Genomic DNA, 25,746 nt, shown 5'->3' with positions numbered 1-25,746 from the left:
TGTGTTCATGCAATGACAGGCAACACTGGTTTGAAAACTTAAAAGAAATACATCGAGACAGTTTTGATTTTATATGCTGCATGCATTGGTAATGAAACAAAGATGTGACTAATAGTGTATGGTGTCGAGCAAAAATTAATTTATTATTTATGTCTTCAAGTATGTACAGCATTTTTTTTAAGAGAGTATCAATCTGACAAGGTCAGGAAAGTGCCAGGAAAACAGGTGATACAGCAGGCAAAAGCAATCATACACCTAGCTTCCATTGCAAGCATTAAAACGATTAAAGAAAGAAGTAAAAGCACAAAGAAAAGAACTGCATAGGAGATGTTGTCAAATTGAAAAAAACAACTGTGTCATCACTAAATAAATGTCACCTTAAAGACAAATATTAAGTTTCCAAATAGTCAAACTGTGCAAACATGGAATGATTTTAAAGGGGCACTCTATTGATTTTACAGATAAGGTTTAGTTTACGCAATACAAGGATTACTACTATGTCTGTGAAGACTGTAGATTTTTAAAGTTTGAAAACAATAACCCTGATGAAGATACTACTGTGTTGAATTATGGGAAATTCTGCTTCCAGCATTTCTGGAGGTGAGTTATACTCAAAACTGCAAGTCAGGATACCTCGTCTTCTGCTGTATCATTCTCAGAAATCTTTTTTTTTTTTTTTTTAAATCTGTCTCTTGTGGCTGCCCAAACTGTATAAAGTTTTAGACTAAACAGCTGGAATACCATATTGACTTTAATAAGCCAGTTAAAAGTAAAGAGGCTAAAACAGATGAAGCGCAAAGTAATCAAAATAACTGTTTTGTTAACTGCATCAAGCAATTTGTCATTCGTGGCTCTCGCTCCAATTACATACATCTTTACCACTTTGATTTTCAAGAATACATTAAACCCCTGAACCAATCATCAAACTATTCTAAGGGGAATTAAATAGATTATACGAGAACTATTAAAAGTATTGTTTTTGAGGCTGTAAATAACCAACACAGTGAAAGCATGTTGTTTGTTGGAGATCTTTGAATTATGTCTTAAAACATACAATTTGCCATAGCCATTAGACATTTCTTAATTTAGAAAACTCACGCGTTGTACAAATAATATGTCATACAGTTGTGGCTTCTCAACAGCTCACATTCTTCATGTGCCTCTAACATCATCACACAGTATCATCAGCATTGATCAAACAACTAACCACACAGTAATCTCTTAAAAACCACAAAGGCAACAATATGTAAAGCTACAGATTGCATTAGTAGAGGTATGGGATGAATATGATTGTGACTCGTATGTTGAGTCCTTCAGACCTCCTTGTCGCATGGTGTCAATGCCAGTTTCTCTTGACGATATCCTCCTGTAACTCACCACATCAACCTGTGCACATTCAGAATATCAGTGTATTCATGCAGGCTGCAGTGCAGCTGGTGGAGCGATCCCGCAAGACTTCAGTGAACAAGGAAAAACGTACAGTAAATATATAATCTAATTGAGTTTTGGATATTCTTTTACAATCTCTGATATTTAATGAACTGCAACACCACAATATAGTGTTTAGTTGTGGTTTTTTTTGCTAAATTAAATATTTTTTTAATCCACAATCATTATTCAAATCACATAATTGGCCTGTGAAGGTGAAAGCATATATAGAATACATAGTGTCTGCTTTGAATCTAAATGCTTTTCTTCAGAAAAGTGAAACTGCAATTCAAGGCACTCTCACAGGTGTGTTTTTCACCTGCAGATAAAGTTCAAGTTCATTCAAATCTCTTAAGGATATTTCAAGCGCTTGTGCTGGAAGCATTTCATCGATGAAGAATGAAACCTATCCTTGGACAGAGAGAGCAGAGTAAAGCAACCGGTCCTAGTGACCAGGATGTCAAGTCTTCACAGTGATGGCATGATGGTAGCTAAGGTGTTGCATTAAGACACAGCTGCAGCACCGACCTATGGATTATGTAATGGTAACTGTACAAACACAGGAGCTATGTACAGACTAACAAGAATTCATATATACACACGGCAGCTTATAAATAGGGGTGATATGAGCAACACAAACATCAACTATTTATATGAACACAGCATGAATGAACAGTACATTATGTACATTCAGTAAGTGGTAATGTACAGACATAAACAATGACAAAAATCAGCACTTTCAAGTCTGATTAGGCTAATTATACATCTTAAAAGTACTACTACCATTAAACTGCACTCGAGGATTATGTACCATAATATGGACATGAGGTATGTTGATGCAAATTAAAGCAATAACATAAAACTCAGAAACGGAGAAGAGTATGTACATATGGTTACATACATGCTGGTTAAATATATACAGTATATGCACATAAGATTGACTAGAACTATAATGAGAGATCTTTTTGGTAACAGAGTTGGAAGACACGATGCTACTTGGATTAGAGAGTCCTCGCCTTGGGGTCGGTCCGCTGATATGATGATGCTGGGATGGTGCTGTGGGAATCCTGGGCTGAGGGCACAGCAGGAAAGGCAAAGACTCCTGACGGAAGGGGGAAGAGCAAACCGGGCCACTGGCCGATAGAAAGAGGTGAAGACAAGGCCCTAAATGGAGCAGGAGAGTGGTGCTGATAACTGGGATGGGGCCCTGCGGAGGGGCCGGTCATCAATGTTGACCCTGGGCTGTCGGGCCATGACAGAGGCAGACTGCAGGCCTCTGGACCTAGGGCTGTCCATGATGATACCTGAGAGGGTTACACAATGTAGTGTAAATAGTGTCAGTGACATGCCAACACAATGTTAGCTAGAATCATGTGTAAATAGCTACGATCAGTAAGGGTGCAATAAAAGGTGTCTTGCTTAATCTCAATAATAATCTAACAGAATGTGCTAATATGTATTAGGGAATCAAATATAATCAAATGACATTGCAACACCTGATAAAAAATATAGAAAAAAAATTATTCTGCTAACTGGTGTCATGATCTGTAATAATTTAAGACATTTTGAGTAATCATGTGTTTAGTTTTCAAAAATTTGTGACTCACTCTCTAAACTCTTTAACTTGGGCACACAACTGCCATGAAACTCACGTCTGAAGCGTTAGTAAGCTGTTCACGTGTTCGAGGCACAACCTGATCCCAAAGCTGCTGTCCACTGATACTGAGAGAGTTAGTGCGAGGCCGCTGGGTGATGATAAGAACCTCCTGGGCCCAGTCATCCATCAGTCGTTGCAAGTCTTCGGGCAGGTTAGTTTCATTGGCACTCATGGATGAGCCACTGTATGTGCCTGTTTTGTTGTTGCTGTTATTGGCCTGGGCTTGGGCCAGGCCCATCACTGGCTGATGGGGAGGAGGTGTGACACCGCTAGGCAGCTGCTGTGGTTGACTGAAAGCCCCTGACGCTGCAGCTCCGGACCCTGAGTATGTAAACGCACACATATATCATAACACCATGTTTAATGAGCTAATTAGACTTGTATTACAAACACGATTTTTACTTAATTCATTTGTAGTGAGAAGCAGCGATTTTACGTACTGTGGCCACGCTCTTTGCCAAGACACAGTCGCTTCAGTGTTGACCCTAGGAGACAAAACAGAGTCAAATCAACTTGGTATTCCCATTAGAAGATAATAATTTTCAGCAACAGGATGCAGCACAAAACAAAGTAACTGAATACTGCCACAAAACAAAGTAATAAACTAAAACCACACTAACAAATGTGTAAAAAAAAAAAAAGCCATCAGCCAAGACAGTCCATATATCAGGACAATCATGCAGTTGCCGAGGTGAGCGAGCTCAAAGTGCAGTGTTACAATGTTAGCGTGGCAGATGTGAGAAACAGCAGAGAAAAGAGCAATAAGATAATAGATAGTAGATTGGGATGCATGTGGCATGCAGAAACCCATTTCTGAGTAATGCAAGGTGTAACAAAATTGTGTACGTCAGAAGATGGAAAAAGAGCACAAATATTTGCACGCTTAAAGTGTGATGTAGTGCCCAATACTATTAAAATTAACCTTGATTATCCAAACCTCAAACTTCTGAAACACCACAACTGGTCAAATAAACAGGAAATAAAGAGCAAATATGACTGTATTATATTGCGTAAAATTCTTGGTCTATATTTGAAAATATTTTGACTTTTACAAAATAAACTTTAATCCTTGTGGGTTTGAATAAGCAACATATTTCTGTTAGAGCAAAAATATAATAAGAGGGCAAGAAGCAAGGATGAAGCGAAGCAAAAGAAAATCCAGTGTTGTTGCAGAGTAAGACAGAAAAAAATATATGTGGCCTAAAAGTAGATAAATAGAAAATATGGAAAACAAAAAAGTGAAGTTATGCGGGAAGAGAATAGATACAAACAGATAGACAAAGACACAGGCCCACTGAGAAATCTAGCTCGTGGCTTGCTACTCGATTTATAGGTCACTCTCTCAGATGGTTGAGGGTAATTAGACCAGCCTGTAGAAGGAGCATAATCAAGGGAAGAAGATGACATGGTAAGAGTAGCACACACTAAAATACCCAACAAAACACAAACACAAGTGTTTTTTTTTTTTTTAATTATTATCTAACCTTTTATAATCTGGTATTAGTGAAAAGGCAGTTATATTAACATGTTCTGTTGTGTGCTGCAGGTGGTACCTTGTCCAGGTGGCGCTTGTGTGCCGGTGCCGTCTCCATGTAGTCCAGCATAGATATTATCAGAAGACAAAGAGCCTTTGAGGGAACAAGGCTGCTGAGTCTGCACAGGCTCTGATGTTGAGCTCGGGAGGTGGCTCGTGCATGACCGTGCCCTGCTATGTGTGGGGAAAGATCCTTTGGCGGGAGAGCCATTTAAACTCACTGTGGGCTCACCTGTGCCTGTAGCTGCAGCTGAACACACACAAAAGCATGTGGATTGTATTATTCCTTACCCTTGGTTTAAATATTTAACTTAACTTAATTACTGCATGTTCAGAAAAATACTCACTGGATCTGCTGGAGTCGCTTGTTTTGGTTGTGACATTTCTAAATTGTTGAACCAGAGGGCTGAGAAGTTTGCCTGGCTTCAGTCTGTGCTTGCTGGACCTCTTTCTACGGCTGGCATGTGGGGCAGCATTTGAGAGACCCAGGGCAGAAGGAGGAACTTTGCCAAGTCTGCGATACAGCACCTCCACTTCCCCCCGCTGATGGGCCTGCAGCTCTGAGATCTCCCTCAGATGCCTGAGGGGATGGAGACAGAAATATACTGGTCACTTACAAGGTAAATGAAAAAATAGTTTTAAAAACCGACACTACACGAGACAGAAAGTAAATCACAAGCTATGCTTACTTCTCCCTGAGTCTCTGTAGTTCTTTCTTTATGTCTGAGTCCTCCATCTCTGAGTCATTATCGCTGCTGGCGTAAGCTGAGCCGTGCACGCCTCCATGCCTACTTGGTGAGTCAGAGCTCTGCACACTGCTGCTGCGACCGGAACGACGGAGAAAGGCCACGGCCCTCTTCATGAGGTCACTCCCTCTGCGCTCGGAGCGAGGGTGTTGAGATGGGGTGGCAGGAGCCAGTTTTGCAGGGCTGCTCTCTGCACCAGAGTCTGAAGAGAGGAAGCGAGCATGGACTGTGACATCCACGGGGACAGAGGTCGAGGTCAGTGCACGAGGCAGGGATCCCCGCTTGGCCATGGAAGGAGGTGTGTCCAGGTAGAAATCAGGTGGGGCAGAGTAGCGGCTGCAATGTGTCCTCTGTGTAATGTCATCTTCAGTGCTCACCACAGAGAAACGGCCAATTGTGGTGGAAGTAGCCATGACCTCAGCCTGAACGTAGTCCCCGCTGTATCCTACAGGGTGTGCTGGTGAGGCAACGCTGCTCCAGCTCCTTTGCTTCACATCTCGTCTGTTAGCCACTTCAGGAGGAACAGAGATAATCTGCCAAAAGCAAAGAACACACTAACTTTTCAATTGGCATCATGATGTTTCTGTATAAGAAAATGCGGTTGAGATTAGTTTGAAGGAGAGTTCTATGTTCCCTTTAAACATGAGAAAAATCTCCCTTTCACACCTTAAATCGACCTCTTGTCCCAGAGCAGGAAGCAGAGTGAGGAACATGTCTCCTCGAGAGGGAAGCTGCAAGGAAATGTCCACAACCCTGAATACTGTGGTAGAGATGAACTAATGTATACATTTTGTTTAAATTTAATGATGCCAGTTGTGGCGGACCACTTATGCTGTACATACCACACACAGCAGAGTCACTCAGTGTGCTCAAACTGTCCATTCTCTCTGGTATTTGAGGCTAATAGAGGAAACAGGATAAGAGATTAACAAAATTGTAACATGGGAAACTACAATACAAACCATCAATCATTGTCATATAATACAGTTGGACAAAGAGAAACTAAATGTTTGTCATGAAATTTTACCATTTTTTTAGCAGTGCCGTTTTTCTTACAATCCCTTAAACCCTAACATGTTTTTCCATGCATCCAAATGATATGCAGTAGAGTAAATTATATTTGGAGTTTATCTGGTAATATATCAAACTAAATATTTAAGCCAGAAATAATTGGCAGGTAGTGTTATTCTACTTGCCAGCTGTTCTCCTGCCCTGTAGCGTCCCTCCCCTATCGGCCCTGGCGTGCTGTTTCCTGACCCTCCTGTGGCGCTGTCGGGACCAGGAGGAGACTGGATGTACTCTGTGCCGGACCCTGGTGTCTCTGCAGCACTGCCTGATGGATACATTGGAGCATATTCCTGGTAGAGCAGATTCCTTAGTTTTTCATCCAGAGTTTTTATGGTGCTGTCCACAAAGCCCCCACGGCCCAGCCGTCCTTCACCATCAGACTCACTGGGCCCTGCACCGTGCTGGGATGGCGCTGGGCTCTGGGGTAGTGAGGTCACTTTGGTTCCTCCGACAGTTGAAAAAGGCTGGTGGAGCACCACCGGCTGCTGTGGCCGCTCGCTCCGTGCTGCAGGGCCATAGGAGACAGAAGGGGGCTCTTTGCCCAGACCTGGCTCCTGGAGGGGAAGGGGAGTGAGCGGAGACCCACCCTGTGAAGTGCTCACATCCAGAGACAGGGGCATGACCAGAGGGCAGCAGGGCACCTCGTCAGCTATAGAAACAGCACATGTCATATTGGACATCTGCTGAGCTGCATGGATTGGGGAGATGGAGCCCAGAGGGGATTCTTGTGAATCTTCCACTGGAAAAGATGTATGTGGGGATGTTTGAGCTCTGGCTGGCTGAGCTTGATGCACACTCGATTGTGCTGAACTGCCTGCTGGCTCCACTGATGACACTGAATGGAGAACTGGCGGTGCAGACACGGGAGGTGACAGAGTGGCCAGGAGCAGTGGGTCTGTGTTGGACATTATTGGAGGACTACAGAATCCATACACATCATAGGAGAAGCCTCCACTTCCACCAGACATTGTGGAGGATGACCCTTCTTCTGAAAAAAAATAAGGATGACCAAAAATTATACAACAGTATGAGATTCCAAAAATGGCAATCAATTCAATCAGCTGCCACAGGGTAGTGCTATTGTTCCAAGAAGCTGTCAAATATTATGCTGAAATTGCTGAAACAAAGTCACCTCTGGATACAGAGGGCCTTGCAGTGCCACTGTCAGCAGGCTGGGTATTGGCTGAGCTCCCAGGTGACTGCGTCGTCGTTCCATCAGACGGGGTCTCCTGACTGGATGTGGGCGTCTCCTCAACAGGGCAAATGATGAACCATCTCTTCCCTGTATGAAGAACTACAATCCAAAAGTTCCGAAAACCACTACAAATGTTTATACCAGTCAATATGACATGACATGAGCATGCATATGGATAAATTTTTGAAAGAGAATGTTGTTTTACCATTTTGCTGATAGACAAGCTGAGGTGCTCCTGGCTGCTGACTCTATAGAGAGATGTACAGATGTGAGCTAAGTCAATATGACACTTGCCTGGCCACTTTGTATTCATTAAGCTATTACAATGTTCATGAATAGATCCATAATCTATCCATGGGCAGTGTTTGTGTAGATACAGTGGGTACAGAAAGTATTCAGACCCCTTTAAATTTTTCACTCTTTGTTTCATTGCAGCCATTTGCTAAAATCAAAAAAGTTCATTTTATTTCTCATTAATGTACACTCAGCACCCCATCTTGACAGAAAAAAACAGAAATGTAGAAATTTGTGCAAATTTATTAAAAAAGAAAAACTGAAATATCACATGGTCATAAGTATTCAGACCCTTTGCTCAGTATTGAGTAGAAGCACCCTTTTGAGCTAGTACAGCCATGAGTCTTCTTGGGAATGATGCAACAAGCTTTTCACACCTGGATTTGGGGATCCTCTGCCATTCTTCCTTGCAGATCCTCTCCAGTTCCGTCAGGTTGGATGGTGAACGTTGGTGGACAGCCATTTTCAGGTCTCTCCAGAGATGCTCAATTGGGTTTAGGTCAGGGCTCTGGCTGGGCCAGTCAAGAATGGTCACAGAGTTGTTCTGAAGCCACTCCTTTGTTATTTTAGCTGTGTGCTTAGGGTCATTGTCTTGTTGGAAGGTGAACCTTCGGCCCAGTCTGAGGTCCAGAGCACTCTGGAAGAGGTTTTCTTCCAGGATATCTCTGTACTTGGCCGCATTCATCTTTCCTTCAATTGCAACCAGTCGTCCTGTCCCTGCAGCTGAAAAACACCCCCATAGCATGATGCTGCCACCACCATGTTTCACTGTTGGGATTGTATTGGGCAGGTGATGAGCAGTGCCTGGTTTTCTCCACACATACTGCTTAGAATTAACGCCAAAAAGTTCAATCTTGGTCTCATCAGACCAGAGAATCTTATTTCTCATAGTCTGGGAGTCCTTCATGTGTTTTTTGGCAAACTCTATGCGGGCTTTCATATGTCTTGCACTGAGGAGAGGCTTCCGTCGGGCCACTCTGCCATAAAGCCCCGACTGGTGGAGGGCTGCAGTGATAGTTGACTTTGTGGAACTTTCTCCCATCTCCCTACTGCATCTCTGGAGCTCAGCCACAGTGATCTTTGGGTTCTTCTTTACCTCTCTCACCAAGGCTCTTCTCCCACGATTGCTCAGTTTGGCTGGACGGCCAGGTCTAGGAAGAGTTCTGGTCGTCCCAAACTTCTTCCATTTAAGGATTATGGAGGCCACTGTGCTCTTAGGAACCTTGAGTGCTGCAGAAATTATTTTGTAACCTTGGCCAGATCTGTGCCTTCCCATAATTCTGTCTCTGAGCTCCTTGGACAGTTCCTTCGACCTCATGATTCTCATTTGCTCTGACATGCACTGTGAGCTGTAAGGTCTTATATAGACAGGTGTGTGCCTTTCCTAATCAAGTCCAATCAGTTTAATTAAACACAGCTGGACTCCAATGAAGGAGTAGAACCATCTCAAGGAGGATCAGAAGAAATGGACAGCATGTGAGTTAAATATGAGTGTCACAGCAAAGGGTCTGAATACTTATGACCATGTGATATTTCAGTTTTTCTTTTTTAATAAATTTGCACAAATTTCTACATTTCTGTTTTTTTCTGTCAACATGGGGTGCTGAGTGTACATTAATGAGAAATAAAATGAACTTTTTTGATTTTAGCAAATGGCTGCAATGAAACAAAGAGTGAAAAATTTAAAGGGGTCTGAATACTTTCCGTACCCACTGTATGTAACCCCTTCTTACCTCTCCTACAAGCCCTTCAGAAATCTGGCCTTGCAGAGGACTACAACTCAAAGTTGTGTCCCTTTCACCCTCCATGTCTTCATTTAGCATGTCTTCAGCTTTATCCACAATGTCCTTAAGCTGGTCAATGAAAATCTCCTTCTCCAACAGTAGGATAAATCCATTCTCTACCTGTAGACATACAGTTTTAAAGGTCATATATTGTATAAATTCAGATTTCCTTGTCTTTTTTTATTATCAAGCAGCTCTAGGTGAAATATGAAAATTGTAAAATGCTCAGTCCACCAAAAAATGCTCACATCCTGTGTTCAGCAACTGTGCTGTCTGGACTTCCGTAAGTTTGGGATGTCACAAACTCACGCTTATGTCATATGTCCACCCTCAGAAGGGCCCACTGTCCAACCCAAGAGGCAACCCACTATGATTCACCCATTGTCGTTTCAAAGACAGGAATCTGATATTTTAGTGGTCGCCATCTTGTTTTTTTGGAGACAGAAGTGAACATATTTGGAGCTGTGAAGAAGCGAGGGCTAGATCTGACTGAGATCTTAAGGATGCTACACCTGCCTAAATATCAAACCAGGTGCAGCCCCGGACTCTAATGTCTATTCTTACAGTCTATGGGCCAACCGTTAATGTGAAAGTAAACCCTGAGTAGTCATCCCAAATAAAAAAAAATTAACTCATCAGTTTACATTCTGCATGTAACTTATAAGCTATTAGAGTGAAGAAAACATGTGGTTGGCTTGGGCTTGTATCACACAGCCAATCAGAGGAGGGCCTCACAGATATCAATGGAAGTCTCAAAGACACAGACACAGTAAATCCAGTTCTGGGTAGAGCTTCAAAGGGAAGTTCACAAGATGAGAGTGAAAACTATACTTAAATGTTTTTTTTGTACTTAAAACTACAAATCAAAACTGTAAATAAAACACCAGAAAAATGCAATATATTAGACAATGTAACCAGTAAGTAAGACAAAAATTCTAAATTGTAAAAGGCGGCACTAACCATGTAAGTGGCAATTTCCTCCGGTGCATCTCCATCCAGATCGAATTTGAAAGTCACCATTTTGTGGTTGTGAGTCTCCAGCTGGCATTCAACCATTTTATCACCAGTGTTGCAAACCTATGGGGGCAAAGATTACACTTTACAATCAAAAGCATAAAGATTTTTTTTTTAAAAAGTAATTTTGTTTGCCACAAATTGTACCACGACTCACGTTAAGCATGCTCAGTTTGGGTTTGCTTGTCTTTTCTTGCCTAGAACGTGTGCGGGCAGACTTGCGGTGGTGTTTCCTGGGTTTTCCATCCCCCTTGCCCCCACTAGCCAAGCTGTCATAGCCATCACTTGTTTCCTTACCAGATGCTACATCAGAGTTGAGACTATAAAAGGATAAGTGGTATAAACTTAATTACCTCTGACAACAGAATCTGTAAAGAGAGGTTAGTGAAAAAAAACTGCACACACACCTGTCATATGCGTAACTGGGTAAAGATAATGGTTTGTCCCGAAGCACATCCTACAGACAGTAAAATGGGCAAGTGCAAAACAGTTAGATGACCTCAAGATTTTAATTGATACAGAATGGATCATTGTATGACCACATAACACTTGTATTAATGACTGACAAGCAAAAAAAAAATAATATGCTTTCTAAACAACAGTTAGATTACCTTTATGCAAAGACAATTGTCATTCAGTAAATGTACATTTTTAAGAATTGAAATCAGTGTTGCCCTAAAAAAAAAAAAATCCCAAAACTTTAGCTTCATCCCTACCTCTACACTGGGCTCTTGTTGAACGATGCTAGATGCTGATGTCGTCTCTAGGTTTTTCTGAGTTGAAGCCAGTTTGGCACTCTCAGGCACTGAGACTGTTGTTTGGATGCCAGCAGGCTGCAGAACTGGAGCTGGGACTGAAGATGCGACAGGAGCTGGAGTAGGAGCAGGTGCTGCTGATTGAACTGGTGCTGGCAGAGTGACAGGCATTGGGCCTGAAACCAAACGTGGGACCGAGGGTTGGGGTTTAACAATGTCTGTGTCAGAGCTTACGGAGGAGACTTTTATTTGTTCTAAAGTGGGACCCAGTGCCGATCGTGGTATTTGAACTGTGGCTGAAGCTGGAGCTTGCATTGCTGTTGGAACTTGTATTGGGATTGAAGTTGGGGCTTTAAGACGGGTTGTGGCTGGAGTTTGAGACATCGCTGCATCATGAGCTGATACCGGGACTGAGGGTTGATTTTGTGATCGCACCAGAGCTGGAGTTTCTGCTGGGGCTTGAGTTTCAACTTGGACTGTAGCTGAGACTGCGATTGAGGTCTGGTCTGGGAGAAGAGCTGAAACTGTAGGAGCTACAGTTGAGTCCAGGCTAGCTGTAGTAGATTCTGTATCTGCTCCACTTCCCCAGAGAAGAGGCTGAACAGCAGGCAAGACAGGGTGGGCCGCAGCCAAAAGCTGAACATCTCCCAAAGTCCCATGTGAAATCGCCTGTACCAGAAACACAAACACATTTAAGTAATTGTTTATCAGTTAATACAAGTATTGTTTACCTCTAAATTCCCAAACACATGCCCTGGATGAAGTACACCGACAATTAAGACACATTGCCACCTTAGTAGTAGAGACTTCCCATGACCCAAACCTCACAGTGAGAACTGAGTCAAATATTCACCTGGACAGGCTGCTCAGCCAGTTCCTGCTCAGGGTTGGGGGTGGGGTATGGGGTGGGTTGCACCTGAGAGAAAGGTAAAAGATGGGTGGAATGGAAGCTACCAAAGTTTGGCTGAGATGTGGGAGGGCCTCTCTGCTGCTGTGTTACCACAGGGGACATGGCCATGGCAAGAAGTGGAATAGAAAGTTCCACACCAGGCACATGCTGAGGTGTGGACAAAGGTGTCTGAGGGGTGCCAAGAATAGGTACAGAGGGCAAGGCAGCATGAGGGGTCAGAGGAAGGGAGGGATGATGGGGTGAAGGTGAGTAGTAGGAGCTAGACATAAGAGGGTCAATACTGCTGTAGGCAGATGGTAGAGGAACTGGGGAGAAGGAAGGGGGCTTGGGGCCCCCTGTTTGAACAACAGGATATGGTGACGGAAACTGGGAAAGAAAAAAAAAAAAGGGAAAAATGATATGAAATGAACAAAGACAACCATTCGATATGACATTCACACAGGCCCTTTATGTATTACTCAACCCTGTAACCTATATTTACATTTTGTAGGATGCCTGTATCAAATTTTGTCCATAGTTTGCTCATGTATTACTAGTGCAACCACAACACACCTGTGTGCTCATCTGCAGGTGCAGGAGTGGGGGAGGAGCACTGGAGACTGACTGTGGAAAACTGGTAGATGTATCAGGAGGACTCAGGTGAGATGCAAGCTGCTCAGCAGATAGCAGCTAAGGAAGGAAATCAAACATTTGATTTTTACTTGGAGTCTATCAATTTTGAAATGACAGTACAAACTAATTCTTAATTAAATTGGTCTGCCTGAAGTCCAGACCTGCTGTCCATTGAAAACATTTGACCAAAAAGGAGACCCCGAACTGTTAAGCAGCTGAAATCCTATATCAGGCAAGAATGGGACAACATTTCCCTTTCAAAACTCCAGAAACTGGTCTCCTCAGTCCCCCAACATTTCCAAAGTGTTGTTAAAAGAAGAGGTGATGCAACACAGTGGTAAACACACCCATGTCCCAACCTTTTTGAAACATGTTGCTGGCATCGAATTCAAAATGATCATATATTTTTCATAAAACAATACAATTTCTCAGTTTCAACATTTGATATGTTGTCTTTGGTCTATTTTCAATTAAATATGGGTCTACATGATTTGCAAATCACCACATTCTATTCCTTTTTTCATTTAGCAGTGACCCAACTTTTTTGGAGACAGGGTTATAAAAGCTCTACTTGGATACAAGGGAGCTGCAGGGTTATTCTGTGTGGTTTGTAGTGTGCTGCTCTACCTGGGGCAGGAGAGCAGCTGCTTTAAGATGGCACTAAAGGGAGGAGAGACAAATGGGAAAGAAACACAAAACACATGAATAGCCATTGACAGACATACACATATACATAGATATACAGTGCAGAACACATTTAAAAAGGGGAATCACATGCACTTTTTACCCACCTCACACAACACAACAAATAGTGTTTTTAAATGGCCAGTGCTACTAAATTTACTTGCACTTTAACTTCCTCTATGTTGCATGTTGTAGTTAATAATAGCATACATAACATTTGACGTTGAATGCCTTCAAGACAATTCGTATTTTTGCATGTACAAGTGGTCAAATTAGAGCAGCCTGCAGGCATATGGCAAGCCTATATCCCAAACAAGCTACAGTTGCTATTTGGTTTAGCAATCCAAACATTGTATATTGACAGTATATGACCCAGCCAGGCAGCTGAGTGGGCTGCAGTGGGTGACTTTCAAACTTTTGCTTCCTAATTCTGCTTTTTGCATCTCACTACAGATGATCCCAGGCCCTGTCAGTTAGATGTAAGCATTACCTGCTCCTGGCTGGGCTGGGCAGTAAGCTGTGTCTGTACAGTGGTGGTTACAGTTGGGACGCTTTGTGCTGTCTGTCTGCTCTGGTGCACAGTAGGGGCTGGCGTCGTTGGTGCAGAAACTGTCTGTCAGAGACACATAGGAGAGACCATTTTTAATGATCGCTGTTTTTAGACACAGTATGGCTGTTTGTTTATGTGCTACTACAAATCAAGGCTTAGTGTGTCAAAGCAGCGGTGGTTTCTAGCAAAGAAAGTACAGAGGGGTGTTTTAAAGCAGAAGGCATGGTTCATTATGGAAAGTTCAAATGAAAAGGGGAAGTTGCAGCATCACCCACCCATCATTTTCATTGCAATTTACTGTATGACAGAAGCACCTTGAGCTAGAATCTGAATCCTTATAATGGGTTAAGCAGCGGCAGGTTTTTAACATATGGTCTGGGGATTGAGGCAGCTGGCAGAATCATGAAAGATGAAGCAGACTGCTGCTATGGCAGTATTTAGCCTACGTGGAGTCTCCTTCTCTAACCTACCAGTGGTTCTGGTCTGCCTTCGCTGTAATAAGGTGATAACAGCAGGTTCCTGTTCAGATGTGAAGTATAGCAGAGAGGGACATCCAGACTCTGACTCTTGTTTGAACTCTCAATTACTGAGGAACTCAGACCTACAACTTCCCGGTAGCTGTGCACTGGATGATTAAAGCCTCCTCTCTCAGAGAGGGTGGGGGAACTGGTCCTGCGATTGACAATGTGATGGAGACAGTAGTTGAGCAGCGTGAGATCTCCACCTTCATACAAACTCCGTGGGAGCACAACTTGTGATGGTGGGGAAAGGTGTGAAGGCGAAGTCTCCAGGGTTGCTTGACTGTTTGATGATGTAGAAGAGGGGGAGGCCACGAGAGCAGATGAAGTGACTGGAGGATATCTTGACAGATGAGGATATGTAGCTGGGCCTGATTTTGACACTGGAGTAAACTGGGCTGATGTGGAGAGAGTGGGTTTGTGAGTGTGTTCCAGTGATCCACCTCCTTTTGTCCTGTCCTTGAGGAGGAGAGACATGCAAGCCTTGCAGTGTTGTTGAGGTTGTGGGCTGTGTGGGACACTCAGGCGGAGCCCTGAAGGAGGTTGTAAATTCAGGGGAAGGTGAGGTGAATCAAAATGACTTGCTGAGTCATGATGAGACTGTTGATGGGAGGGCACGAAAGGAGATAATAATGACGGATTTTGGGCAGAGTGAGAGGATATGTAGTCTCTAGCATGCACTGGACTCTCTGTGCTATTTGTTGATGCCAGATCCTGTAACAGACACAGGCAGGGACCTGGAGTCACTGTTTTAGAAAGAGAGTGTGGCCTGCACTGTAATTTCTCAACCAGGGAAGCGCTGCTGCGCCTAAGACACGTGCTCTCAGGGATGAGCAGGTTCTCATGCGATACAAAGGGATCACTGTTGTGGCGCTGATGAGATGTCATTCCAAAAAAGAATATAAAAATTGTGTTATTTCAGAAAACAACTCATAAACAACAAAATAAAAGATTAAAGAAACCAAGAAATATACACAGCAATAGAAATCAGAAGTGTTTATACTCACTGTTTGACACTGATAAGGCCCCTGGTGCAGTTGTGCTGCAGGTTGTTGAAAGGCCCCAGGATGCAGCTGACCTGGGGTTTGCTGGTAGGCTCCCTTGCATATTTGCATGTATCCTTGTGTGTAGTTTAAATGTGAGGCCTGTGTTGCGGGTTGCTGATAGGGTCCTTGGTGCAGCTGAGGGTCCCCCTGTGCAGGAGGGCTGTAGACTATCTGAGCTGTGGAAATAGGCTCTGGAAACGACTGGTAGAGGCCATTCTGCTGATTGTTTAGATCATCTAATTGCATGGTAGAGCTCACGCCACTATCAGCTGTAATAACAGAGTAAATTCAAGATTATAATTCATTATGATGCCCTCTGCAGGAAAGACAGGGGGAGAAGGGAACAGTGGGGTAGCATGTCACAAATATTCAAGGGTCAGGATGTCTGATTGCTTTCATTTGGTGTTTCTGAGATACTGCAGTCACCTTTAGTCTATTTCACTCTAAGGTTCAGAAATACCAGTTTAACAATTTCAAGTCTGTGTCATTTCCTTGAGCCTGAGTGACAGTGTTAGATTTTTTTTTTTACCAGGCCTGAGGTTGTATGATTTACGATACATTCACATGTTCTACTAATTATAGTTTCTTACATGTGGCAGACGTTGTGGCGAGCACGGTGCAGATCAGAGTCTGCTGCTCCACCTCTTGGTCCTCATAATCTGTGGCGGCTAACGTGGCTTCTTGCGGTACACCGACACTGGGCACCTGCAGTAGGTTCTGCTGCGTCTTCTTCACTGCTACTTCACCATTTCCATTTGATGAGACGGTCCGCTCCCTCTTCCATTTGATTAGAGCCACACGGTCTCTGATGGACTTCCCAACTATCTTCACATCACAGTCCAGGAAAAAGCCTGATTCCACCTACAGGATATAGTTAAGATACTCACTGCAGCTAAGAAAGAAAAGGCGTGTTGTAACTTAACACCTTATGTAATTAATCAATACATCTCCATTCTCTTCTCCTGATCCACAAACTGCCTTGTCCTGCCATTCTGTATGTTTGCATGGAAGATCAACTGATCAGTTGCTCCAGTTGCAATCATTATAGTACGTACCTCAAGCCTATGATTACAGGCACTACAGTGCAGACCACTGACCAACTCCCATTCAAATCAGACCTAATTATAAGGGCCCTGGGTTATGTTGACTGCATTATTACTTGAGGCTAGACTACACACAGGAACCTATGTAATGGAATGACACTATCGATAATAATCTATAACAATTTGTCCCGAAATATCAAAACCACCACATCACATTTCCTCTGTTACCTCATTCTTATGCTTATAGCACAGCTACTTATGACAGGCAAAAAGAGAAATTATCCTCATAATAACCAACCATGAGAATTAAACTGATAATATAGCACAAAGCAGAAGTATTGTTGCTATGGTTACCTGCAGTTTACAGACTAAATTTGAATAATTCCTTGAGTGTTTTTATTCCAGCCAATAAGGAAATAAAGAAAAGGGGATCAACTGTGCTTGCTACACCTTTCCCCAGCTTTCAGACCTCAGAATACTACCCACTCAGTAAAACATCATAATAATAAAGTTAACACCTAGTGGGGTAAAGAAATCAACAAATACTACAACTGTTGTCTCCTTCATAATCACAAAATACAATCATTTTCTTAGAAACTCAAAATATTTGTTTACCATTTCTTGGGCGACAACTTCTGGGACCTCATTCACCAGGTCAAAGGTAAATTCAATGGCACCCGTGTCTTTGTATTTCCCTTTCAGCTTTTTAGGATCCTCAACCCACAGCTTTAGGGCAATAGAGGATTTCTTCCCATCATCTTCTTCATTGAGCTCCACCCTCACGCCCGTGTCCTCTGCAAAGAAGGCATGATTCAGGAGGTCCTTGATGGAGTACCTGCAGGAAATACACAAACACCAGCTACTGGCCTGCACTACAGGGGACTGTGACAGTAAAATCTAATGGTGCACAACACAGAGGAACATCAACTGTGTCGCAGCCAAATACTGGCATTAACGTCACACTGCAGGAACACAAACAAAATATAGCGTTAAGATAAGGGTCGGCCGCTATTTACATAAATAAAGGTGTTGCAAGTCAGAGGTCCTGCTCTACTTACCTTTCTTCCCATCTGTGACAGATACACTCCCCGATTATTTCCTTAATTTCTGGGTCACTGACTTTGCCGTAGCTGGCTGGTTTCACACCCTGAAAAACAAACCAACATGGACATGTCTTAACTCACTAAGTGACACATTCAGAACAGCAGTACCTAAAGTATGGCTGCATAACAGAGGGAACAGGTTCTGTCTGCAGTATCAAACCACATTAAATACAGACTTTCCAAAACACATTTTCTCCCAGACATCACAGCTGTGGGGTTTAAGAAGCTGCTACTTGTACAAAGGGAGGTTTGGAGTGCTGGACGAGCCATGAGACTAATTACTATTCCTATAAACATAAAGCTGAATTTATAAGCAATAAAATGCACTATTGTTTCATTTAATGCTGCTAATTGCTCTGGTATGAGTAGCACTGGTGAAAAAAAATCAGCTAATCTTATCAAACATGAGATCAATATTGCGGTGTCGTACTCATTTCTGAGTTAGTTCGCTAAAATTAAAACTCTTCTACACTTGTGCTGCGGAGACATTTTAGCTATAAATTATTAAAATATTTTAACAGTGTATTTTATCATTTAGCATTATTCCATTTGTAGCCAAATGTGACTATTGTTTTTCATTGAGATTTTAGGACTTAGGCTAAATATGATGCTCAGATGTAATGAGTTTTAAAATCTTAAAAATTGAAAGCTTAATGCGTCATCTTAAAAGGAATTGGTGGTGAGTGCTAAGTTGCAACCACTTGTCTCCAAGTGCCATGTGCAATGGACCCTTTATTTTAAATGATCAGAAATAAGCACTGAGTGTTAAATGAGCTTGGCTTGTTTCTAACACTGATTTTAAAGTAATTATGACAATAGCAGGGTTGAAGTTTAAACATGAACTCACACTGGTGACTTTGCGGTAGATCTGAGCAGCGTTTTGACACTCCGAGTAGGGGTACTCTGAGGTGGCCATCTCTAACATACACATCCCAAAGGCATAGACGTCCACAGCCTCATCATAGTGCTCCTCATACATCTCTGGGGCCATGAACTCTGGTGTGCCTGAAACATAAATGCAAGAGAGTGACAAATTACTCACACATGGTTATCAGGGTTTCATTCAATTTTATTGGGATTGATAGCAAAGATGTTGCATGCCAACTAAATCATGATTACAATAATTTTGTAATCACTTGCACAACAATAATATGAGGTTACTGTTTTATGACCCTTTAGCATTAAATTATAGGAGAACAATTTAACCAAAACATATAGGAGGAAAAGCAGACACAAAGCAGATTTTTAATAGGATTAGATACTGTGTAAAATGTGTTACTATTACTAAGATACAAGTATTATCTCTGAAACTAAACAGTCACCAAAACTGTGCACCTAAAAATAAAGATTTAAAGTAGATATAATTCGTATTTGTACATTAACAATGGATCATGTGACAACCTCTATGTGAAAGGTCTCATTCACCAAGGTTGCTCTTTATTCACAGATATTACATCAGATATTACAGTTCAACAAAACAGCGTTGTGTCAGATAGTTTATGTTAAGACCAACCAATAACGCTTTTAGCAAAAGAGGCCCTCTTCAGTGTTGCCAGGCCCAGATCTCCGATTTTGACCGAGCCTGTAGGACCAGTAATGAAGATGTTGTCACACTTGAGGTCTCTGTGGATGATCGGCGGAGTCCTCGTGTGGAGGAAGTGGAGGCCTTTGAGAATCTGTCTACACCAGCTCCTAAGAACTTTAGGCTTCATGACCTTAAAGCGCTTCAGATACCTGTGGGAAGAAAATAATACCATGAAAGAGATGTTCCAGCTGACACAAGCTAAAAACATTTCAAAACACACTGAATATCAGTTAGCAAATTTAAATAATAAGGTCTGTCCCCAAGTAACCCATGTGTTGATAAAATGTTTTTAATTAGCATTTTGTTTGTTGCTAATTGTTTTGGCTTTCATTGAACATCAGCGGTCTGAACACGTAGTAATTATGAATCTATAATGACTATTCTATTCTCAAACTAATCTCCCAATTCTGACAGCCATACATTTTTGTCCCATACTGTTGCCTAAATTCATTTATTTTGGTAATTAAGTTTTGAGCAAGAACATCAACTATTTTTAAACATGAAAAATATCTTGAGATTCAGTCTCCACAGTCATCATCTTATTTAATCATATTTATTGAAATGACATCATTCAACGGGTAAGTAATTTAGAATATAAGGTTGAAAAGATTGCAAGATGGGTAGCATGCCAACATGTAACAAACATACTATAACTATTTATAGGAAATGTTTTTCCTTTGTATTTTCATATTGACGCTCACGTTTTCAGTGTCCCTGAGGTCATTAGCTCTGTCACCAGAACAATACACTTCTTCCCTTTTACCGGTGATTCCCAGAAGTCATAGAATCGCACAATGTTGGGATGCTGGAGACCCTTTAACATCTCTGCCTCCTCTTTGAATCTCTGTCTCTCAGCTTTGGACAGTTTCCGTTCCTGGGAAAAATAGAGAGTGACAATTAATTTTTCAAGTTTTTTCATTCATTTTTTCCAGATTTCTGGAACGATATCATCAGAGAAACTGCAGTAGTGGTCAATACATACAAAATTTAACAAGTTTGAGGAGTGGTAGAGCAGAAAGGTGGGGCTCAATTGTCATGTTTTAGTTGTAATGAAAAATATAGCATCCCTTTTCAAACTCCTTTAAGTAGTAGCTTCAGGAAGGGGCTCTGTTCAGATTGCCTGTGGCTCATGCTTAGAGTGAACACAGCCTTGGCATTTTGAGTGGGTAAACATGGGGGTTTGAACCATTTACTCGTATTATTACAACTGTGTATAAGGGTTTACGACTAAATCACCTGAGAACGATGAGTAGAATTATTTTCAGAAGATAGACGAGTAAAAGCCTTTTTTAAATCTGAGTTATAATATAAAGACAAGCATGTCTGTCATGACAGATAAACATGAGCTTTAATCACATTTTTAATCTGTAGATGTCAAATGTGCTGCTGGCAAATGCTGGAACAGAAAAAGGTCATCATGAGTTTGTAACAGCAGGCTAGAAAAAAAAAATGTCAACCACAAAACCCAAAAGTATCAAGAAAAACTTATTTTAATGCAGTCCTGTGTCCAATTTTTGCAGTCTAAATCTTACATCTTTGGGTATATATGCCTGAGTAAATCTGTGTATACTGGATCAATATTTTGGCTCCTGCCTTCCCTGAACTGTTGTATAAATAGTAAAACAGCTGACGGCAAACATCCTCCAAATTCTTGTTTTTCTCCAGTCAGGATAACAGATACAACCCAGTGGCTACGGCCTCGACAAATACTGCATGACCTCCAGATCTTCTTTCCGTTTGTCTTTATAGACACATCTCAATGGTAATAGTTAGGGCGCATTTAGTGTTTTAAATGTCTGGAATGCACAGTAACCCCCTGTATATCTCATGGCATTGATTATTGACGACTGCTGGGACGTGACCTGTAGAGTCGAATGCGTCTTACAATATGTGCAGCATTGTGAAGCCGATTCTTCTAATATATTTTGTTTGCCTCATCTTTATGTCCTCATTGTCCAAATTTCCAGTTTACAAACAGGTTATTAAAGAGGCTTTGGAGGGAGAGGATCTAAGCAGGGTGTGGCAACACAGGATCTGCTTTATGGGAATACATTATTGACACTGGTATTTGCATGTTGTGTATCTATATTGAGGACACAACACTGCAACTGACAGAAATAACTCGTGTTTTACTGTATCAAATGCTGCACGTGTTTGCCGCTATCCTTAGATGAACCCACCCTTCCCCTCTCTCCCTTTTGTCTTGGTGCAGAGGGCTGCATCAGCAAGAATCTCTCTCCAGACACATCTGAGTGGTAACATCACACGGGTATAAATCTGTGTTCAGTATTCATTAGTAAGCCATCAGACAAGACTAATAATAATGCATAACTTTGAGACACAGACCTCAAAGTGTTTCACTAAATCATGTTGCACGATTCGCTAATTTCAGGTAAACAACTCGCTCAGCAGATGTCTGATCATCTCTCAGCAGATAACAGTCTGGTTTGCTCATCACCAGGCACCATCTCCTCTTCAAATCTGATTCATAAATCTTTCTATGAGCCTCTGTGTTTTCTGCTGTCTCACTCTTAGTCTTGCCCCCAAACGCACACTCAGTGTAGAGACAGTCAAGGTACAGCATTAGAGCTACACCAGCTTTTTGTGAGCGAGCCACGCAGGCACAGGGGCTCTGGAGGGCATGGCCTCATCTCCAGGGACAGAATGGTTGAATCATCACTAGATCTCCCCTAACAACCTGCTCAGACACCATACAGATGCAAACATACAATACATATACACCTGCTGCAGACATAACCATCCTTAATACATGCTGTTCCTGAAATACATTTTCAAAAAAAATGTGGCCCTGCTCTTTAAATTTCTCCTGACAATGTAGAAGTGCTTAAAAATACACCATGTGCTTGGTTTCTCTCTTGATAGATAAAGATATCCTGGAAAAAAAATATGATGCATATTTTAAACTCATTAAATCACTAATATAGATAAGACCTTTGAATGTTTCATTCCAATATGATCAAAACTGTGTACTCTTCAATACAAGATTGATTGAATAAAATAATGCCGCGTGGCTCACAAAAATTATTATCATGATTACCATTTAATGTGGATGAAGTGTTCCAAAGAGTATGTTGAGATACTGGCTCAGCCTGAACTGGCCTGGGTTGTGGCCCATGTGAGATATTTATAATCAAGTATGCAGGTGAAATCCAGTGCACTCACTTAAACAATAAAACAACAAGCAGCTATGCAAAGTTTTGATTTTCTTGCAGTAGTAATACTTTACTTTTCATGTGTAATCCCCTGGTAAAAATTCACTCTATCCAGTAATTTGCTCTAGAGAGACTGAACAAGCTTAGCATGTTTTGAGCCCTGAAAGGACAGCCACTGTCTACAGGTCTGTCTACAGGTCCGGCTATAGGCTAATCTGTATATCACATGGATAGCATCTAAACTGATCATTAGATTACCACATACACAGATTAGTGATACAGCAAGCTGTCACTGCTATGAAGCAATGTGTTAACTCTATATGGTACACTGCTAAAATATGTTTTTTAAATTCTGACATATCAAAGTTTCATGTAGTTTATCTGCTGACAGGTTCAATAACATTTAGGTACAAGAGCAGGATGGCTTGAATTAATTTCACTTGTGAGTCAATAGTGCATACAGAGGACAAGGACAATACGGACGTCATCGACTGTACTTATCAACTTTCTAAACTACTCTCATGATTACCAACTATACCTCTGAACCATCTTCATATTTTTCACTCGTATGAATGACAACATTTAGCCGAAACTAAAATTATACAAGCTCAGCTGGTGCAATGTGAGCACTGACAGTAAAAAAAAAAAACCCTGCAGAAGTGACAGAAAGTCTTTACCTCCTTAGTCTGCTACTTTAGCGATAAAAAAAAATCCTGTCACCACTAAGAACCTGTGCAATGCAAAAGCCTGGGACTGCTGATTGGTTAATCAATTTCACCCTGAAGCCGAGCTGTTTCTCAAACATTATCTGAGAATGACTCTGACTGAGGATAAACCTGGGAGGGGATATACAAAAGACAACAAATAATACACAGCATCCATAGTGGCCTGTGAGTTTGTTATATGAACCAGATTGGAGGTAGTATTCTGGTATAGGCTGTGTCAAAGCATTTATTGAAAATTTATGAATCATTATTATTTTCTCAGTTTCAACTTCAAATGAATGAAGTTACAGTTTAAGTAAATGGTCCTGTGTTTTTTTTAGGGGCCTCGGTTGTCCCCTGGACTAAATGTTGGTCAATTTGCTCCATGCTGAACATTGACTGGGGAATATTTTATCAGATGTCTTTTAAACGAACCACCTACAACATATAGGCTACCAGACTTGTAGCTGATTGGTGCTGGACTTAAATGATCCCTGATTGAACCCACCTGCAGTTCACACCATGCCACTTCCACCCAGGTGTCGGTGTCAAGACCTTTGTAGACGGTCTTAAAGGACCCTCTCCCCAGCTCAATGTCAAATTTGAGGAAGCGCCCGCCAGGTGAGGTGGACACAGCCTTCGTCCCGGGTTCCTCTTCGTTTTCGTCACTCCCTGCTTTACCTGTGACATCGGAGGGCACGACCTCTGCCTTGGGCTCTGTCTCGGGCCTGTATCCCCTCTCCTCGTCTGCCTTCACGCTCTCTGTGGCGCTGTCTTTCAGGCCCACCTGGCTCCCCGTGCTGGAAGTCTCCTGAAGGCGGGTTCCCTGGAGAACCCGGGCCCTACTCCGATCAACGATTGTCCGCAGATCAATGTTGAGCACCGGGCTGCTGTTGACAAACTCCGATGTGTCCACCGACTGCTCCTCGGAGTCTGCCATCCACAAACTCCGCCGGATAAACCTCTGCCGGACCAGCCCCTGGTAGTCTGTGGAAGGGTACGCGCTGGGGTCACTCGCTCCACGCAGGACTGCGTTTTGTATGTTGACATTGTGGTCTGTCCCATTCTCATACACAGGCCTGCAGGCATTTGCATTAATGTCGGAGTCTAGATTAGGTGCTGAGGAAAATGTGGATCCCAGTGGCGGATCTTTGCTTGAACCGTCCGCTGAATCCATCCCCGTTAAAATGTTAAACACTTACCGGCGACATTGTTCAGGGAGGAAGATGAGCATGCTCCTCTCTGCTGGTGGGAGAGTTTTCTGCCTACCTGCAACACTCCAATGCAGTGACGCAGTTCGCCAGCTCAGGATGTTTGGCCTAATTCCTTGAATTTGTTTGGGACACAGATCATCCCCACGAAACGTCCAGCTCGGAGGGTGCGTGCGTTGCTTCTCCGCCACCTCACGCCCAGATCCACCTTGCTGCAATACAGCACACGGCTATTCGAGTTAAGCCTGATGTCATTGGCAATTCAACCTATGAGCTCACGAACTCAGTTTCCTCCACATTGCATAAGATGCCCGCTCCAGCGCATACTATAAAAAAAAAAAAAAGCGATATGTTCGGCGGACAAATCACTGTCTTACAGTGGACATGGGTTTATACCGTGCCACGCTCCAACCACTCACGGCACACATCACGGGACGACCAAGTGCGCAGCAGTCATCCCCTATAAACACTCATCGACCCGTACTCCGGCTGATCCAAATACAGAGCAGGTGTTCCGGGTGAAGATCTGAATCAGCTCCGAGAAGTGTGACCTCAGCATAATTTCTCTGAACTATCCGCGTGTACTTTATCTCTCCAGAGTGTTGTCTTGGAACAGAGAGCAGTATGGATACAAGCGTTTATCAGATAATGCTCACTGCGGCACAGTTTTGCCTCCGGTTGGAGCAGGCAGCTCTCGTCCAGTTGATGCGACTGTGTTCTTCTTACATTTAATATCTCAGGTTTAGCAAAAGTAGAATATTTCACGGCACAGCCCACGCCCCTAGCAACAACACGTATCCAATAACTCGGCACGTTTTTAGGAGGCACCCGTGCCCTCCCCTGACACGGGCTGCGTGGACCTCACCGTCCGCCCTTTATCGTGACGCGCTAAACCTCCAATGGGAAGATGACTAAAGCCTACCAACCAAAAGGGACACTGTGGGTTACACTCATCCACATGGATCCCGTGCAGGGAGACTGAGTCATGACAATCTCTCAGTATTAGAAATATAAACCGCTTTCTTCAGTAATTTGTAAACACATATCAGTCTGGGCTTTCAGCCCTTCTTTGTTTTAAGTATCCCAGGGTTATTACGGGGGTTACAGACATATCCTTATCTGCCATATCCTG

At 42.5% G+C, this 25,746-nt stretch overlaps 1 protein-coding gene across 15 annotated transcripts; it reads right to left on the bottom strand.

The window, feature by feature from the left end:
- Window positions 1-117: 117 nt before the first annotated feature.
- On the bottom strand, window positions 118-25,431 carry wnk2 (WNK lysine deficient protein kinase 2). Of its 15 annotated transcripts, none has more exons than XM_069143348.1 (29): window positions 23,912-25,430; window positions 20,228-20,400; window positions 19,455-19,675; window positions 18,789-18,946; window positions 17,897-17,985; window positions 17,454-17,673; window positions 16,386-16,656; window positions 15,757-16,064; window positions 14,172-14,294; window positions 13,625-13,657; window positions 12,938-13,054; window positions 12,329-12,751; window positions 11,437-12,144; window positions 11,128-11,177; window positions 10,878-11,040; window positions 10,667-10,783; window positions 9,656-9,826; window positions 7,834-7,876; window positions 7,566-7,727; window positions 6,562-7,421; window positions 6,208-6,265; window positions 6,032-6,096; window positions 5,309-5,898; window positions 4,967-5,199; window positions 4,639-4,869; window positions 4,357-4,455; window positions 3,526-3,570; window positions 3,081-3,412; window positions 118-2,732 (listed from the first exon to the last, which is right to left on the bottom strand). In XM_069143348.1, exons 1-29 carry the CDS (start codon window positions 24,578-24,580, stop codon window positions 2,430-2,432), a joined length of 7,035 nt encoding a protein of 2,344 aa, XP_068999449.1. In that variant the 5' UTR covers window positions 24,581-25,430; the 3' UTR covers window positions 118-2,429. The 15 variants fall into 15 exon arrangements, with proteins under 15 accessions (XP_068999449.1, XP_068999469.1, XP_068999485.1 ...); XM_069143368.1 differs by having other exon boundaries at window positions 3,081-3,406; XM_069143384.1 differs by having other exon boundaries at window positions 4,381-4,455.
- Window positions 25,432-25,746: the final 315 nt, after the last annotated feature.

This window comes from Embiotoca jacksoni, unplaced genomic scaffold (assembly GCF_022577435.1).
Source record: "Embiotoca jacksoni isolate LCO1_2020_lvr unplaced genomic scaffold, fEmbJac1.0.p SCAF_1, whole genome shotgun sequence".
NCBI lineage: Eukaryota > Metazoa > Chordata > Actinopteri > Embiotocidae > Embiotoca > Embiotoca jacksoni.
Note: the sequence above shows the minus strand (reverse complement) of the source record. Positions and strands in the feature narration are given on the sequence as shown.